Source organism: Pteropus medius, unplaced genomic scaffold (genome assembly GCF_902729225.1).
Source record: "Pteropus medius unplaced genomic scaffold, Ma_sr-lr_union100, whole genome shotgun sequence".
Taxonomy (NCBI): domain Eukaryota; kingdom Metazoa; phylum Chordata; class Mammalia; order Chiroptera; family Pteropodidae; genus Pteropus; species Pteropus medius.
Genome location: NW_024349142.1, coordinates 666,267 through 685,032, shown reverse-complemented (window position 1 = coordinate 685,032; position 18,766 = coordinate 666,267). Strand labels below are relative to the sequence as shown.

The window sequence follows — 18,766 nt, the reverse complement described above, 5'->3', positions numbered from 1 at the left end:
AACACATTGTTTTGAAAACATGAAACAGGTAAGGTTTTCTTGGGGGGGGGTCCATAAAAATCAATTATATAAACTCATCAGTTGAAACCATTTTTTAGAATCAGCTGTCAGAATATTTTCTTCTTTGGAAAACAAAAATTTAGATATCCTGAAAATCTTGCTTTGGTAAGTGGGTCAGGAAGAACAAGGGTTTTGAGAACAAGACTCAAGATGAAGTGATGAAGTAATCTTTTAAAATGCATGAATATTTTGTAAATAGCTAAATGCACAAAAAGTTGCTAATTGTTCCAGACCTCCAGAAAGTAACAAGAGAAAAAAAAATTATCAGAATCTAAATTTTTAAAAAAGAAGAAAAAAGAACTGCATATAAAAGTTGGATACTAGCTCACTCTGGGCTCTTGGCCCTGAGGGTATGAGGGGAGGCTCAGCTTGCTCCCCTCCCCCAACTATGCCCTTGCAGAGGCTCTGCCTCTGGAGAGGTCACATGATGGTTAAATCAGAGGGGAGAGTGGTTGCTGGGTTCAGGAACACAGGCCCCTGCTCTGAGGTTTGGAAGGTTGGAAACAGCCCTGGGAAGGGGACAGATCTGCTCATATGGTATAGAAGATCCCGATGGGGTTGCAGGTGACAGAAAAGGAAGCCAGCCCCCTGAGCAGGGTGAGGCCCTGGGGCCACAGCTCCCCCTTCCCCACAGGGACAGTGCTATAGACTGGATGTGTCACCCACCCCAGAATCATATGCTAAAACCTAATCCCTAAGAGAATGGTATTAGGAGGTGGGGGGTCTCGGGGAGGTGACACCAGCCCAGCTCACCAAGGGCCCACACTCCATTCTTTGTATCTTCCCCCAAACCAATTCCATATCTGGGACATACACTGAGCACCCATATTGGTAATTCTGACAGTAGGTCCTCTCTTTGCCTTAGATGTCCCCTTGGCCCCCATCTGGGCATCTCTGGCACTCAGAAGGGCCCCTAGAAGGCAAATGTGGAGAGTTATTGTTCAAGGGGTAAAAAGTTTCAGTTATGTAAGATAAGTAAGTTCTAGAAATCTCCTATACAACACTGTGCCTGTAGTTAACAATACTGTATTGTACACTTAAAATTTTGTTAGGAGGGTAGATCTCATATTAATAAGAAGGAAATAAAAAATTTCCTTTTTATCGTGATAAGTGTTCTTATCACGATAAAAAGGAAACCTGGAATAGCCCTAAGCTGGAAACATTCGAGATGTGGTACCCAAATTGTGCATTGATACCATGGAATAGCCCTTAACAATATAATTATGAACTACATACAGTAACATCTTGGATACATTTCCAGAGAATTATGTTGAATAAATAAAATGCCTATTATGTAATGGTTTTAAAATTATAGATATGGAGAATGAGTTGGTGATAGTCAGGAACTAAAGAAGGTTGGGGTCTGGAGGCAAGTGGGTGTGGCTAGGAAAGGGGGTGCTGCATGAAGCATCCTCGTGGTGATGGACGTGTTCTGTATCTTGACAGTATCATTATTAATATCCTATTTGTGGTATTGCAAGATTTCATTGTTGAGGGAATTCAATATTGAGCATGTGGGATCTCTCTATGGTTTCAGTATTGTTAGAATTGCCTGTGAATCTCTTCATCTCAAAATAAAATACTTAACTAAACAATCATTAATCACCACCTAAGGAGAGCTATGCTTTGCATTTTTGCGGTCACTAATATATTCAGCAAATGCTTCTGTACTTGGCTTTGTGGTTTATGGTGTAAGAGGGCCCCAGTTCCTTTGACGGCTCTGGCCTCCACCACTTTCCTCATCTGGAAAGTAGCTTGGTTGTGAGAATTAAAGGAGTTCATAAATCATAAAATGCCAAGAACAGGAGCAGACACACAGGCGACTCATTATACGAAGTTTATACTTTTTTTCTTATTATGATCATTTGCTTCTTTGCTTCTTTATGCTTTACCAATTTTCTAAAAATCAGTATGATTATCAGGTTCAAGAAAGTCGCCCAGGACTCCTTGGCTGGGCTGCAGAATATCTGGAGATGCGCTATAGCTTCTCTCCACCTCCACACACGCCCCCTCCTTTTCTGGAATTCTCCCTCCTCCCACCCTTTATTTCTCTCCTCCCTCCCCTCCTCCCAGCCCAGCCTACTTCTACTCTTTTTGCTCCTCCTCCTGCCCTTTTCCTCTTACAGTTCTCTCCTCCTCATCCCTCTGCCCATTTGTCCTTATTTCTTCCCGCTCCCTTCCTCCTCTCACCCTCCCTCACTATTCCTTCTCTCACCTCTTCTCATGGGGTACTTCCATCTTCCCTTCTCATCCCTCCTACCCCTCTCATCTTCCTATCCCCCCTTCCCTCTCCTCCCTCTTCCATCCTTCCTCTCTCCCTATCCTTCCCCTTCCCCTCCTCCCCGTCCCTCCGCGTCCCTCTCCTCTGTCCCCAATCCCTGATCTGTCTGTCCCTCGTCATCCTCCAGCTCGTTCCTACCTCTGGCTCTTCCCCCGACGTCTTCCCGACTCCTCTATACGCCCTTCCCGTCAATCTCCCAGAAACCCCACCCCTTGGCTGGGGTGCCGCGAAGCCCTCTGAGAGATGGAGGCGCGCGGTCGGGTCTCGGGTTCCGGTCCTTTCCGCTCCGCTCGGCGGGGAGGAGGCGGCGCTCGGGATTCTGGGAAGTGTAGTCGGCCCAGGCGCGCGGGCGCAGCGCGGCGGGGCGGGCCTAGCCGGCGCGGGTCATTGTCCTGACAGAGCCGGGTGGTGAGACCCGCTGCAGGCGGGCAGGCGGGAAGAAAGGGGGAGGAGCGGGATGAGATGGGGCGTGCAGGGGGAGGGGAGCGTGGGCTGAAGTGTGCCATGGGGGGGTGGGCGTGGGGGCTGAGAGGCGTGAGGGCTGAGGGGAGGACGTGTATGCTGAGTGGCGTGGGGGCTGAGGGGAGTGTGGGGCCCAGGTGAGGGCCAGACTGAGGGGAGGGCGTGCGGCCCAGGAAAGGGTTTAAGGACCAGGAGAAGAGAGCTGTGATGACCTCATCTGACTGGGTGAGGTCGAAGGTGGACCTGTGTGCTGGTGACTGTATGTATTAGGCTGAAACTAGGGGCTGAGTATGTCTGTGTGTGTCACACTATGTATGGCCTCCTGTGTCCTTGCCTGTGCACGTGTGTGTGTGTGTGTGTGTGCGCGCGTGTGTGCGCGCGTGTGTATGCGTGCGCGCGCTACCTGTCTTTGTCTCTTTCGGGGTCTCTGTGGCCAGCATCCACCGCTGTCTAGCCTTTACCTGTCTCTGTGGGGGAGGTCTCTGAGTGACCGCCTGTGTCCATGTCTGTGTGTGTCTGCCTTTATTTCTGTCCATGGTGTCTCAGTCTGAGGGTGCCATTGGGTGTCTACCCGTGTCTCGTCTTTCCCTCTGTATCTGTGTCTCTGGGTATGAGTATGTCTGTGAGAGTGGGGAGTGTTTCTCCTGTCTGTGTCTTTATGTGCCCACCTGTATCTGTGTCTCTGGGCGTTGCTGAGTGTTTGTGTGTGACTGTCGGGGCAGATTAAGTGTGTGGGTGCATCTGGGTGTGCCCTCCCAAAAGCATGTGTGAAAGACTGCATGCCGGGACGGGTGGGCCTGGCAGAGCACCTGCCTTCTTGTTCCCACATTCCCCAGCTCCTTCCTGCCCCTCAGAGCCTTGTCTGGTGACAGGATATGGGGCTTCCCACTGGACCATCTCAAGGGAAGGAGAATGGGGTTGATTTGTTAAAGGAATTTGTGTTGGGTGCTCAGAGTGCTGTTCCTGGCACTCTCCCAAGTCTTGTTTACAGACCTCCCAGTAACTCTGAGATAGGGACCCTCAACATCCCCATTTTACAGATGGGGAAACCGAGGCAATCAGGTTCCAGAGCCCCTGCACTTAACCATCTGACAGATGGGATATTCTTGTTTCCTTTCTCTCCTCTGAGAAAAAGTTGTAGGATTTTTCCCTGTGGGAATTTCCCTGTAGAAACAATGGAAGGAAGGAAATGACAGAAAGCCTGGATTGGGGAAGAGGAGGAATGAGGGATCTCCTGGCTTTGTGGCAACACAGATCTCAGGCCACACTGGGTTCAGTGGTCACCAGCCTCATGCACATGTCACTTCCAGGGCCACTGTGCCTTCATGCCTCTTTTCTCCAAAAAAAAAAAAAAAAATTAAAAATTACAGTGATTGCATTAATATAAGGACAAAGATAATCCAAGCTGGATTAGAGTCTTTTTTTTCTTATAATTTTAAAAGAAATGAAGACATTTTCATGGGCCACTCCAGGTATCAGGGGCTCTGGGCCCAGGGTGCCTCCTGGGTAAATGGGCTCTGGTCACTTCCACATCCAGCAAAAGGAATGGGTGTTGTTGACTGTCAGAGACTGATAGTCCAAAAGATATATATTTTTAAAATTAAATTCTGCTTAATAAATTATGACAGTAATATGAAGTCACTGCACCCAGGGACACAAAGGAATACAAGGGGAAAAAAACTAATGATACCCCCTTTCGCATTTCCTCTCCCCTCGGGACACCAGTCACTATCCATCATTCCACAGCCTTCCCCAGGCTTGGAAACACTGCCCAGAAGCACAGGCACCCAGGAGTGTTGGTTGTTTTCACACAGAGGGGTTAAAGTTATGTAGAAAACCATGGAACTTGCTTTCCTCATTTAATGACATCACAGATATGTCCACAGGTTAGGAACTAACTCCTACTTCCTAGGGCAACCTGGTATTTCAAACGATGCCTTGCCATTTGTCTGACCCTTCCTTTACTGATGGCTAGATTTTGTCTCCAGGGCTTTTCTGTTGGTTGGTTGGTCTGTGCTTTGCCTCTAGGAACAGTGAGTGCTACAATAAACATCTTTTGTCCACGTGTAACTTTTCACATGGAGCTTTTAGGCGGAGTCCCAGGACCAGGGTTGCTGGATTATGGGTTAGTCCACTTTCCAGCTCATTCTCCAGAAAGGTTGAGGGGCTTTTGTTCCTTCAGCTGTGTGTGGGAGGCCCGTTTCCTTGCATCTTTGCCTGTGCTAGAAGTTGGCTCATTTATTCATAACTTTTTTTTTTTTCAATGTGTGGTTGCCTTCCATGTGCCAGATATTGTCCTAGGTGCTAGAGACACAATCCAAAATGATCATCTCAGTTCTGCCCCTGAAGGTACCCCCCGGGCAACTGCATCCCACTCATTGGAACATACTCAACTAACAACAGTAATAGTAAATAACAGCTAATCTATATTAGTTCTTACAGTGTGCTGCACAGCCCCCAAGCTCCTCATGAGTATCAATTAGTTGAAACTTTCAGTAACTCCATGAGATCTGGGGGAGCCCCAGAGGGGTGGGGGTGGCGTTGGGGCATTGTGGGGCCTTGGCCCAGCCCTCAGACCCAGGGAGAGGCACAGGGCCCTGTTGTTCCCTCCAGCTTGTGGTACTGGCAATGTGTGTACGTGTTGGGGGTGTATTGGTGTGTGGGAGTCTGGGCATGCATTTGGGGGACAATAAGCTCGTGGACCGGGATGTTCTCAGCCCATCTCCAATCCCAGCTCTGTAATCTTAGATGAGTGGCTTATCTCTTTGGGCCTTCGTTTCCTCATCTATGAAATGGGGTGGGTAAAAATAGTACCTTGTAGGGGTGTTAGGAGGAACAATGAGAGGCGTTTGTTAAGTGCCTTGCATCTGATAGGCCCCTTACGTATTCGCTATTAATGTGTCTGTGTGTCCGTCTGTCCTGTCTGCATTGTGAGGCAGGCCTAGACCTGCTCTCTCACTGTGCCTCCCTATTTCTCTCCCCACCCCACAGGCTGCCTGTCCCCCGCTCACTGGTCATTGTGGGCAGTGAAGGGATGGCCACCCAGCCGCTGACTGATGAGGCACTGGTGAGTCATGTCATCTTCTCACATTCCCTTCCTGAGGCTCAGGCCCAAAGAGTGGGGCTTTTTGTCCAGGGATGACCTTATGCTCACCTGAGCCCCCGACAGGATCAAGGGCCCTGGCCAAGTCTCCTGGGAGCTGTGTCCACCCTGAGGAGGGATGGTAGTGCCTTGACACTGGCTTCAGTCAACAGAAGACAGGACAACTCAGGAGTGACCTGTCCTGGAGACACTGGTGGGCTCACCTGGGAAGTGGTGGCTTAAACATGTAACATCAAGTGTGAAAAAGGACCCTGTAGAGGGGCCCAGACAATACAGTGCTGGACACGTGACTTTCAAAAGTGGGCAGATAGCACTAATGTTCGGGAATGGGGAGAAGGACACTTGTAGGTAGGGGCACGTGTACGTCCCCAGCTCTCGCCATGATGTTTTATGGTATTTCAAAGGGTGGTATGGATATGGCTATTTGTGGTATTTTTCTCTAAACTTTCTTTTATGCAAGAACTATTTCATAATTAAAAAATTACACAGGCATAAATTTTGTATGATTTGTTCAAGAGTGGTTCCTTGCAGAGGTAGGTTGGGGTGAGTATATTTAAGGCCTTTCATAAAGCTTCATAGTTCTCTCTCCTTTGGTTTGGGCACTTTATACTCCCACCAGGATGCAGGAGAGGCTGCCATTGGTTTATGTCAGCCATTGTCAGGTATTTATTCTGCTCACTGGATATAAATGACAAATGGTATAAACCTGGAGCAGGGTAGGTGACAACTGGTATCATGTGATCTCTGAGTAGCATCATTTGTATTATTAGTGAGTTTCGATTTTAAGGAAATGTTTCTTAGCCATTTCTGTGGGCAGGTAAATTATCCTGTGCTTTGCCGTTCTACAGGAATCTTAATATTCTGGAAGTTTTTAAAGAATGTGTACGTGTGTGTATGTGTGTATATATATTTGTGGCAAATATTCTTCCTGGTTTGCTTTTTATTTCTTAATTTATTTTCTTTTTCATAAGTATAAAAGCATTGCATATTTTAAAAATCTAATCTATCATGGGATGTCCATCCAAAGGTCGCACATCACCTATATATCTTTTTTCATTTATCATTTGGGTGTTAACAGAGAACTTTTGAGACTTTTGTCTCCACCTGGAATTTGTCTTGCTGTACAAATATGTCAGTTCACTTATCCGTGAGTTTTGGTTTGTTGTGTTCCCATTAACACCTTTATCGAGATACACCCCACATATCACAAAATACAATTCATTGCTTTTTTGGTATAGTCACAGAATTGTGCAACCATCACCACAGTCAATTCTAGAATATTTTCATCACCCCAAGAAGGAACCGTGTATCCATCACCACTCACTCTCACTTCCCCTCATCAACTCGTAGCCCCCGGCAACCACTAATTTACTTTTTGTCTCTGGATTGGCCTATTCTGGACATTTTGTATAAGTGGAATCATACACTATGTGGTCTTTTACATGTGGCTTCTTTCATGGAGCATCATGTTTTTGATGTTCACATATGGTGTAATATGTCTGTGCTTCGTTTTCATAGCTGAATAATATTCCATCGTATGGGTAGAGTATATATTATTTATTCATTCATCAGGTGGTGGACATTTGGGCTAATTCCACTTCTTGGCTATTATTGGTGATGCTGCTGTGAACAGGAGCATACAAGTGCTTTGTTTGAGCTTGTGTCTCATTTCTCTTGGGTGTAGGAGTGGAATTGCTGAGTCCTTTGTTAACTTTCTGTTTAACCATTTAAGGAACAATCGGACTGTTTTCCAACTTGGCTGCACCCTGATGTCTTCATTTTTAACCTGTCTTTGATTGTCACCTTGATTTCTTCTTTCGCCAACATTACTTAGAAGGATTTGTCCATTGTTGTCATTTCAATGTGGTTGAGATTTGGGGCTTAAGTTTGTTTTCATTTTTTTCTTAGTATAATTACATTCTGATTTTTCTTTTTTTAATGGAGCCTCTCTGACTTCAGCTCTTTGGAAGCGGGTGAAGTTTTCCTTGTGGTGAAATGGTTTGTGTCATTAGACAGGAAACCAAAATAGATGAAGCCCTAGAGTGAGTAGCCTCAGACACGTGCACACAAAGAACTCAGAGAGGGTCTGCTTGCTGAGGTGAAGAGGAGGGCAGCTTCTGTGTCTGCCTTCACATCCTTGCTATACGGCATGGGCTCTAAGACTTCTAGGACCGTCTGTTTTCTTTTCAGTAAATTCCTATGCCAGCCCGGGCTCAATACATGGAGCCTGTACAGTAAATATTTCATTGAGTGAATTCATTGAGGTGAGACATACTTAGCGAGAACTTTCAGAAGGAATTGCATTTAAAAATTAAAACAAAATAAAGGAGTCACATGGAAACTTTGGGAGATGATGGATGAGTTTATGGCCACGACTGTGGTGACGGTTTCAAAGGTGTGTACTTATTTTCAAACTTACTAAGTTGTGTATGTTAAATAGATGTACCTTTTTTTATACCAATCATACCTCAGTGAAGTGGTTTAAACAAAGAGAAATCATTAACTGAACTAACCAAAGGATGGATGGGCCAAAGACTCATATAATAATGACATAATATAGTAAGTACTACTAATAATATGATATACATGAAATGTCAAATTAATCAAATGATAATAGCAATAGTTGACATGTATTGAGCACTTACTCTAGCCACACCGCACAGTGCTGGAATCTTGTATGCAGAACCTCTTTTAATCCCCGTAACAGCTATGGTGGGAGATGCTGTTCTGTGAAGTCCATTGAACAAACAGGCTCAGAAGGGTTAAGACAGAGGAGTTTAAGGAAACATAGCCGAGCGGGGGCAGAACCAGGATGTTGTCATGGGCTGCCAGACTTCTGAGCCCAGACTCGTAACCTCTGCCCGTAACTCCCTCACTACGTGGTGGTGGCCCACGAGGCAGAGGAGGCCAGTACAAGCCTAGAGCCCCCAGCAGGCCCATAGGACCACAGACAGACTGGCAGCAAGTGAGGCTTCCTTTTAGGGTAGGCCATGGTTCAGGGTCCACAATGGATGAATCATTCTGTTCAGGCCGCCATAACAAAGAGCCACACATTAGGTGACTTACACAACAGAAATCTATTGTCCCACAACTCTGGAGGGTGGAAATCGGAGATCAAGGTGTCAGCAGGGTCACGCTCCCCCTGAAGATGCCAGGGAAGGATATGTTCCCAGCCTCTCTCCCAGCTTCTGGTGGTTCCTTGGCTTGTGGTAGCATAACTCTATTCTTCACATGGCATTCTCCCTGCATGCACGTCTCTGTCCTTTTTTAATAAGGACATCAGTCATATTGCATTAGGGGTATGCCCTTCTCCAGTATGACCTCATCTTAACCATATCCACAATGACCCCGTTTCCAAAGTCCTACCCTGAGGTGCTGGTGATTAGGATTTCAACAAAGGAATTAGGAGGAGGACATAGTTCAATCCATAATAACCTCTTAGAATAGTACCTGGCACAGAGCAACTGTGTGGTGAGTGGTAGTTATTACTGCTGTGACCAACAATGTCGTCACCATCATCATCAAATCATTGGCTGCCATGTTGCTAGGCCACATTGATTTTATCAACGTGATTTATGGCACTAGGTTTATGGTACAGGCCAGGAAGGCACTCCCGTTTCTACCACATGAACTTCTCTCCCTTGCCCAGTGGTCAGCCATAGAAATCTCAGGTCTTGACCCAAACTCCCCCCACCCAAAATGTGCCCCCAAGGACCCAAGCACAAATTCTCCCTGCAGACTACACCCGGTGCCACATTTCCAGTTTTCCTGGGTATCCCCGAGGTTGCCATTGCTCAGGCACCTGGAGAATTCTGTTCACACTTTCACATACAGATCACGGGTCAGTTGTGTGTGTTTCCATCTGCTCTCCTGTGAGGAGCTAGTTCTAGAACCTTCAGTGCCTGCAGCTTAATGGGGGTTCAGGAAAGTTTGTTGAATTACTGGATTCCATTGAGAACCCGGCTGACCTTTGTTGGACTCCTAATGCCCGTGTCACTTCACTGGGTTGTGATCATTTTTGCCTTTGGTCCCTTCCCCATTTCTCAACTCTGTGAGTTTCCGCTCTAAACAGTCCCATATTTGCTTTATTCCTGTCAGAATACTGTTCCGGTATGCTTAGGTACTGAGGACACTGTAAGTGATCAGGCCCCTCAGAACTCTGCACCTTGTTGAGTCACATCAGATACATCCTGTCTGCCTCCCTTAACCCTCTCGGCTCTTCTGTGAGGAGGGCCCTGCAGTGAATGGTTATGGGTTTCCTCTTACAGGAGTCAGTGACGTTCAGGGACGTAACTGTGGACTTCACCCAGGAGGAGTGGCAGCAGCTGGAGCCTGCCCAGAAGGCCCTATACAGAGATGTCATGCTGGAGACCTACAGGAACCTGGTGTCACTGGGTAAGGGCGCAGCTTCACTGAACTACTCACCATAGGCCTGTCCCTCGAGGACTACAGAGAAACAAGAAAAAAGACTGACAGGTCTGACTACGTAGAAAGTTTAAATTACTCAAAGCTAAATATAAAGCTGATAGGTGATGAAATGGGGAACAGCATTACCTCATGTATAATAGTCAAAGGATTATAATTATGTAAAGAACTCCTAGGAATAAATAAGAAAAAAATGGAATGATGGACCGAACTTATGAGCTGGCAATTCATAGATGTAGAAATACACAGAGTTCCACTTTATAAAAGATTTTGAATCCTTACTAATATTCAAAGAAATACAAATTGAGGCAAAGAAATACAGTTCTTATCTATTAGGTACAGAGATGAAAATAATAATAATAGCCTATATTATGAGGATGTAGAGAAGGGACTTTCATTTTAGGAGTATAAAGGTGGGGCAACTCTTTTGGAAGACAGTTTGGCATTATCAACCAAATTTTGAAGGATTGCATTTTGAGGATCTATCCTTTAGAAATCTTCCTATAAGTGTGCAAAGATTTTCATGGGATGAAAAATAAAGAGAAACGACCTAGATGCCCACCTCTGTAATACTGACAGACCATCTTAAGATGTATCAATACAATGGAAACTGTGCAGCTCTTCAGAGATGCACACTCTTTTTAGGTGCTGACATGGAAAGAGGTCCCTGGATAATACTGTTCAGTAAAAACACTTCACTTTCAAACTAGAGTATGGTCTCATTTTTTTTTAACAGCTTTTGTGAAGGTATAATTGGCCTACAATTAACTGCACATAGTCAAAGCGAACAATTTGATGCATTTTGATATCTGTGTACACCCGGGAAACTACCATGTGATCCAGATAACGAACACGTCCATTAGCCCAGAACATGTCCCTTTGTAACATCTCCCTCCCTGCTCCCACACCCACAGTCCATCCCCAGGGAACCCCTGGTCACTTTATGTCACTGTCATTTAGTTTGCATGTTCTAGAATTTTATATACATGGAATCATATGACTTACACTCAGCATCATTTTTCTGAGGTTCACTCATGTTGTCATGTATCAGTAGTTCACTTCTTTTTCATTGCCAAGTAATATTCTACTCCATAGGTAGACCACAATTTGTTTATGCCTTCAATTGTTGATGAACAGTTCTAGACTGATACAAATAAAGTTGCCGTGAACGTGCACGTTCAAGTTTTTCTGTAGACATATGCTTTTCTTTCTCTTGAGTAAACATTAGGAAGTACAGTGGTTGGGTCACATGGTAGGTGTTTATTTAACTTTTTAAGAAATTGCCAAACTTTTTTCCAAAGTGGTTGTCCCATTTAACATTTCAACTAGTGGTGCACAGGGCATCCCAGTTGTTCAGTGTGCTTGTCAGAACTGAATACATGCCTTCTTTCTTATTTTAGCCATTCTTGTCAGTGTGCAGTCTTGTCACATTGCAGTTTTCATTTCATATTGAGAATCTTTTCATGTGTTTATTTGCCATCTGTATATTCTCTTTGGTGAAATATCTGTTCGTTTTGCCTATTTTTTTAGTTGTTTTTTTTTGTTACCTTATTATTGAGTTTTGGAAGTTCTTTATGTAGTCTTTTTTTTTAACTTCTAGATCTAAGACCTTTATCAGATATGTGTTTTGCAACTATTCTCTGTGGGTAGTCTTTTTCTTGACAGCATCATTTGAAACACAAACATTTTTAATTGTGATGGGGTCCGATTTATTTGTTGTAGTTGTTTGTGCTTTTGGTGTCATATCCGAGAAACCGTTGCCTAACCCATGAAGTTACTCCTGTGTTTTCTTCTAAGAGTTTATAGTTTTAGCCCTTCCTTTAAGTCTTTGGTGCATTTTGAGGTTTTGTTTTTTTTTCTGTAAATGATGTAAAAAGGGGGGCTATGTCACTCTTGAATGTGGATATCCAGGTGCCCAGCACCATTTATTGAAGAGTGGAAGTTTTTAATTTGATCAAGTCGAATTTATCAACTATTTGGTGGAGGGGGTTGTGCTTTGGGTGTCATATCTAAGAAATCTTTGCCTATCTCGAGCCAACAAAGGTTTTCTTCTGTAAGTTGTATCATTTTAGGTTTTATACTTTTTTCTATGATCCCTTTAGAGTTAATTTTTGTAATGATGCATGATGTTCATTTAAGTTCACTTTTTTCGTCAAATGGGTGTCCATTTGTTCCACTGCCATTTTTTGAAAAGAATGAGTTTTTCCACTGAAAAATTTTCCCCGAATTTTCTCCACTGAATTGCCTTTTCACTTTTGTCAAAAATTAGTTATCCGCATTTGCATGGGTCTGATCCTGGACTCGATTCTGTTCATCCATCTATTTGTCTGTCTTGACAGCAACCATGCCACTTGATCTGCTTTCAGGTTTTGCCTTTAACTTGCGCTCAGTCTAGAGTGACTTACTCTCCACAAGACCCTCTGGGTGTTGTGCCCAATGCCCCATCAGTTACCCGGTGTGAGCACCCATGAGTTACCTGGCTGGCCGGTGTGAGAAGGCACTATTCCCAGCCCTGCATCAGCTCCAGGGACTGTTTTCAAATCCTTTCAGGTGGTTTTCCGCCCCCAACTCCACATAGTTTTCATATATGCATATTCTGATTGGTGATCTGAAAACTCCAGGGAATACCTTGGTGACCTCAGCAGCTCTGTGAAGAGCTTCCCTCCCCAGTGACCGCCACCTGCTATGCCCAACTCAGAGTCTGCGGGGTTTCCCTCTGGAATGGGACAGTGGCGCATGGCTAAATAGTGACTCAGGATCAGACCGCTTGATCGAGTATGCTGTGTGACCTTGAGGGTGTGACTTCATTCTCAAAGCCTCAGTTTCCCAGCTGTAAAATGAATGTAATCTTAACAGCACATGTGGTGGTCAGGGTTGCATGGAATGATTCATGTAGGCCACTTCACTCCATGCCGGGCACACGGTAGCTGTTCCGTGAACACTTACTGGGCGCCCTCTGTGTGCCAAGCACTGCTGTAGGACAGGGGACCAGCAACTCCCTTGCTTCAGGGAGTTCACTCTCCACTGGAGGGCTGGTAATAAACAGATCCAAGATGAATACCATGAGTGCTCACAAGGAAGCAGGCGAGAGACGAGCAGGAGAGACCCTCCTTCCCCCAGTAAGGGATCAACGCTACCTGAGGCCTGAAGGAGGAGCACCCATGAGGAGTTATAGGACAGCAGATGTGAAGGCCCTGGGGCAGGGAGAACTTGGCATGGACAAGGGGACCAAAGAAAACCAAAGTGTGAGTGGAGAGGATGGCAGAACGGGATCAGCAGAGGTGGGCCTGGCTCAGTCCTGAGGGCCCACAGGCCCAGGAAGTCACTGGCTCTTAGCTCCAGGGCACTGAGAACTGAGAAGCCCCTAGTGGTTTTGGTGTGACTCTTAAGAAGATTGGAATTGAGGTGCATTGTCAAGGAGTCAGGGGAGGCTGTTATGGTCAGGGTGTCTGGCCGGATGGTCCACAGTGGTGATGCAGAAATTTGGTCCAGTTTGAGCTGTTTTGCATATCTAGTGGCACTCCTTAATAGGCTGGACTGTGGGAGGGAAGGGGTGAATTGAGGATGACTGCTGAATCTTTTAATTAAAATTAATTTTTTTTTTAAAACTATGGTAAAATATACATAAAATTTTCCATTTGCACCATTAAGTGTTCAGTTCACTGGTGCTAAATACATTAATATTGTCCCTACCATCCATCTCCATAACTCTTTTCATTGTCCCAAACTGAAATTCTGTCCCCATTAAACAATAACTCCCTATTCTCCCCTCTCCCACCTACTGTCTGTAGGTTCCTCATGTAAGTGCAATCACACAATGTCGGTCCTTCTGAGTCTTATTTTCCTAAGTCTCTCTGATGAGGCTTGCTTTATCATTTTTTGTGGGGGGTAGGGGTTCTGAAATCACAAGTTTCACATCAAATGTGGTAGGTTTGCAGTATCCAAGAGGGTCACCCAGTAGGGTTTTGAATATTCCTCAGCAGAGCTCAGATAGGAAGTCTGGGCTGGGGCCTTCAATTTGGAGGGTGTCAATGTAGAGAAGAGACTGAAGTCCAGGCTCCTGTGGCATGGCTTAGAGGAGCGGTCTCAAACTCAGGGTTGTGGGGTTCATGTGGGAGGGAGTCAGCTATTGCTCCACTCCTGCTTTTTGTTGCCTCATAGGAAGGAGGGCTCTGTGTGGCCGATCTTCACGTTTTATGAGATTTTTTTGTGTAAGAATTCCACTCTTGAAATGTTTGGGATTAAGTCAGTAGGTCCAGAACACAGGCGAGCCCTAGCCAGAAAGTAGAATCTGAGAGAATCAACAGACATTCATATAAAGGGCTGGAGCCGCCGCATAGCTGTGACCAGGGATGGATGAGTGTGCAGAGAAGGGGGTCTGGAGTTAGCTGCAAGGGACAGCGGCCCCGCCAGGACTGGGCAGTGGAAGAGGGAGCAAGGGGTGCCCACAAAGCAAGGTAGAGAGGGAGGGAGCTTGGCTGTCGGTTGGGGTGGTAGAGGACAACCAGCACATGCCACATGAATGTTATTTCACCATTTCTAATTAAAATTGATGCTTCCAGAAGCAGAACTGGTCAGGGGTATGCAGGATGAGCCCTAGAGGCAAGGAGCCTTTTGGAATAATGCTACTCGGGTTTGTGAGAGCCTTCGATCCACTCCTCCCAGCCCGGCTTCCTCCTGTTGTTCCTCTTAGGCATCTGTCCTCTGAGCCCCTGGCTGCTGGCCACCCTTTGCACCCCCTCCGGAGGTGACCATCCTTGTTCTTCTGCTCACCTCCTGAAACCACACTTTTGTCTGCTCACTGCTTCTCCTCTCCCTCCCGTCCCAGTGACAGGCTGCCACTTGCTCCTCAGTCTGTGTCTTGCCCTGTCTTCCAAGTCCCTCCCTCCCACCATTGTTAATTAACCACGTGTGTTTGGTCTTCTCTTTCCCCCTCCCCCAGACTTGGAAACTAGACCAGACATGAAAGAATCGGACCCAAAGGAGGCCATTTTGGAAGACAGACCATCCATGGGGGTGGTCGTGGAAGGACCCACAAGGACTGGTGTCTGGGGTTCCGCCTCTGAAGGAGTGGGGACCCAGGGTGATCCGGTGGGGAGGCAGCAAGGGAAGGCAGGGACCTGTCCCAAGCGAAGGGAGCTCTCCCAGGACTTAGATCCCGCGTGTCTTGACTTTGAGGCATTCGTCAACCGAAGTTTCGGGCTGGTCCCACTGAGGTCGGAAGGGCTGGGGGGAGAGGGGACGCTCCCGGCCTCTGTGTCCCGGAAGAACTTCTCGGGTGCCGTGGGCCTTGGTCCCGGGGCCAGACTCTGTGCGGAGAGGAAACCCCACGAGTGCAGGCAGTGCGGCAAAGCTTTCGGCCGTAGCTCGTCCTTGGTGAAGCACCAGCGGATCCATAGCGGGTACAAGCCCTTCGCGTGCGACGTGTGCGGGAAGCACTTCATCGAGCGCTCGTCCCTCACCATCCACCAGCGTGTGCACACCGGGGAGAAGCCCTATGCGTGCGCCGACTGCGGCAAGGCCTTCAGCCAGCGCATGAACCTGGTGGTCCACCAGCGGACGCACACTGGGGAGAAGCCCTACGCGTGCACTGAGTGCGGGAAGGCCTTCCGGAAGACCTCGTCCCTGGCCCAGCACGAAAGGACGCACACCGGGGAGCGGCCGTACGCGTGCGGGGACTGCGGCAAGGCCTTCAGCCAGAACATGCACCTCGTCGTGCACCAGCGCACGCACACGGGCGAGAAGCCGTACGTGTGCGGCCAGTGCGGGCGCGCCTTCAGTCAGAACATGCACCTAACGGAGCACCGGCGGACGCACACGGGCGAGAAGCCGTACGCGTGCGGGGACTGCGGCCGCGCTTTCAACAAGAGCTCGGCGCTCACGCTGCACCGGAGGAACCACACCGGCGAGCGGCCCTACGCGTGCGGCCAATGCGGCAAGGCCTTCAGCCAGAGCGCCTACCTGATCCAGCACCAGCGCTTCCACAGTGGCGTGAAGCCCTTCGAGTGCGGCGCGTGCGGCAAGGCCTTCAGCAAGAACTCGGCGCTCACGCAGCACCAGCGCATCCACACTGGTGAGAAACCCTACGAGTGCTGCGTGTGCCGGAAGCACTTCGCCGGCCGCTCGTCCCTGCTGGTGCACCAGGTGGGCCACACCGGCGAGCGCCCGTATGCGTGCGGCCAGTGCGGCAAGGCCTTCAGCCAGAGCGCCTACCTGATCGAGCACCAGCGCATCCACACCGGCGAGAAGCCCTACAAGTGCAGCCAGTGCGGGCGCGCCTTCATCAAGAACTCCTCGCTCACCGTCCACCGCAGGGTCCACACGGGGGAGAAACCTTACAGGTGTAGCGAGTGCGGGAAGACCTTCAGCCGGAACACCAACCTTACGAGACACCTGAGGATCCACACCTAGGGCGGGGGCGGGGCATCCTGAGCACGTGCGTCGGTGCAAGAAGCTCTCACTGGGGGCCCTGGAGGACAGTGCTAAGAGAAGCCCTGCCAGAGGGGTCTCAGGAATATGGGCATTGGAGACAAGCCCTGCCATCTACACCAGCGGCTTCCTTACTGAATGTCCCCACGGCTGCAGTGTAAAGCAGCCACTACAAGTCTAGCATCTGGAGAAATGGTCACACTCTCTGTGGCTCTGGGAACCTAGGACCCCAAATTGTCCTAAGAGCTTCGACAATGGATTTCATGTTTCTGAGTCTTTGTTTCCTCAATAGTAAAATGGAGGAAGGGGAGAGGACTCAGTAAGTGAACATGAGGACGTTCTCCCATTGTCACACACAGCCTGGATCTAGTCCAAAGATCAGGTTGTCACCACCTGTGAGATTCTTTGGTGGTCTCCATTTTTCCCACACCCCACAACACCTGCTGGAAGTCCTTGGCCTAATAAGCAGTAGAACTTGGCAAGTCATTCACAAGGAGAAAAACATTTTGTTTTTCAGAGTTAGCAAATGACAGTAATCACTTTGAATGCCAGAGTTTCTCATAGCAGTCTGTTAAATTTTTTAACTAAAACTGTAAGGGAGACCAATGTCATTTTAAACAGTCATCAGATGTGAAAGATTCAGGTGCCGGTTGTCCTGTCAAAATCAGTGTCAACACTGGTGTGGGGAGGTGCCAGCTGGTGCATGTGTGCCAGCAAGCTTGATATCCATGTTTGAACACTTACTGGATTTATACATATGCAAATCTGAGCACAGAGCTGTCTGCTCTGTTATTTTTGCATGGAAATGTAAAGATAATTCCAAGTGAGTTTCCTAAGGCCAACCCGAAGCTTCATTTCCACGTAGTTTCCCCCAGAGTCACCTTTCTCTGGGGCTTTTTACACCACCTATTTTATTTTCACATTTGATGCTACTCATCACAAATGTCCTGGTGTTTCCAAATGTCCCATGCTTCCTGGCTTGGGTGTACATGAAGAATAAATCATTTAAGAAATCATTTATATCAGTAAACACATTTGTGTTGCAAGTAGGAAAATTAGACGATTGGGCACGCATGACCAGGTGGGTAGGTTTTCGTGTGTCTGGACTTGGGTGGGGATCAGAGTGGGTTTGATCCAGGCTCATGGCATGAGCGCCATAGTTCTGGTTGTCAAGCTTCCCTCCGTGTGCCGGCCTTGTGCTCAAGCTGTCTTCTCCCGTGTTTTCATGGTGGTTTCTAGCAGTTCCTCTCGACTGCACAGTTTCTCAGTCTCATCCAGGTGGGGATAGTCCGCCCCCAGTCATGGACAAAAATCCCCAAGTTTCATTCTGTTGGACTCACCCATGAATAGACCTCTTTCCCAGACGTGCCTTGCGCTTGGGTCTGGGTTCTGCCATTGTCCCTGAAGCAGTAACTGTGGAAGGGAATGGGGACGACTCCCCAGACCTCCCCGTGGCAGGGCATGGGGTCAATTCCACCCAGACCACAGTCAGAGGCAAAGTGGGATGATATGGGAAATGTTAACCCAAGGTTTAACATGGTTTAAAAGCGGATGGCCGCTTGGATTTTGCCATGAAAGTGAGGTCTTGCTGCATGTCAAAGGGGTTCCAGACCAGCTGAGAGTTCCCCACTCATGTCTGCTTGTACCGACACGGCTACTGTGCCTTCATCCTCACACTTCATTCCTTTAGTCAGTACAGATGTCAGCCAGACTGCCTGCTGGGAGGATGGCTGCGAGATTTATAAATTTTGTAGTGACTGGAAACCACGGTGGCATGTGTGAGGACTTTGTGATGAGTGATGACACATGAAAGGTGGTTGGAAGGAAGGTGAGCGCCAGCTGTGTGACCCTGAGCATGTTTCACGTAACCCTCTGTGACATGGTTTCATCTTTAAAATGGGGCAATGAGAGTCAATGGGTAGGTTAGTCATGAAGGCAAGTTACTGTCACAAGTGGACCCAGCAACACAGAGCCTTAGAGAACAAAGCCCCTCTCCCTCTCTCTGT

General features: G+C 47.5%; 1 protein-coding gene across 4 annotated transcripts; it reads left to right on the top strand.

Moving 5' to 3' along the window:
• Window positions 1-2,132: 2,132 nt before the first annotated feature.
• ZNF71 (zinc finger protein 71) lies at window positions 2,133-17,776 on the top strand. 4 transcript variants are annotated; one of them, XM_039880630.1, is made up of 4 exons: window positions 2,133-2,663; window positions 5,795-5,870; window positions 10,175-10,301; window positions 15,274-17,776. In XM_039880630.1, exons 2-4 carry the CDS (start codon window positions 5,838-5,840, stop codon window positions 16,740-16,742), a joined length of 1,629 nt encoding a protein of 542 aa, XP_039736564.1. In that variant the 5' UTR covers window positions 2,133-2,663; window positions 5,795-5,837; the 3' UTR covers window positions 16,743-17,776. The 4 variants fall into 4 exon arrangements, with proteins under 4 accessions (XP_039736564.1, XP_039736563.1, XP_039736561.1 ...); XM_039880629.1 differs by lacking the exon at window positions 2,133-2,663 and adding an exon at window positions 2,874-3,062; XM_039880627.1 differs by lacking the exon at window positions 2,133-2,663 and adding an exon at window positions 2,874-4,928.
• Window positions 17,777-18,766: the final 990 nt, after the last annotated feature.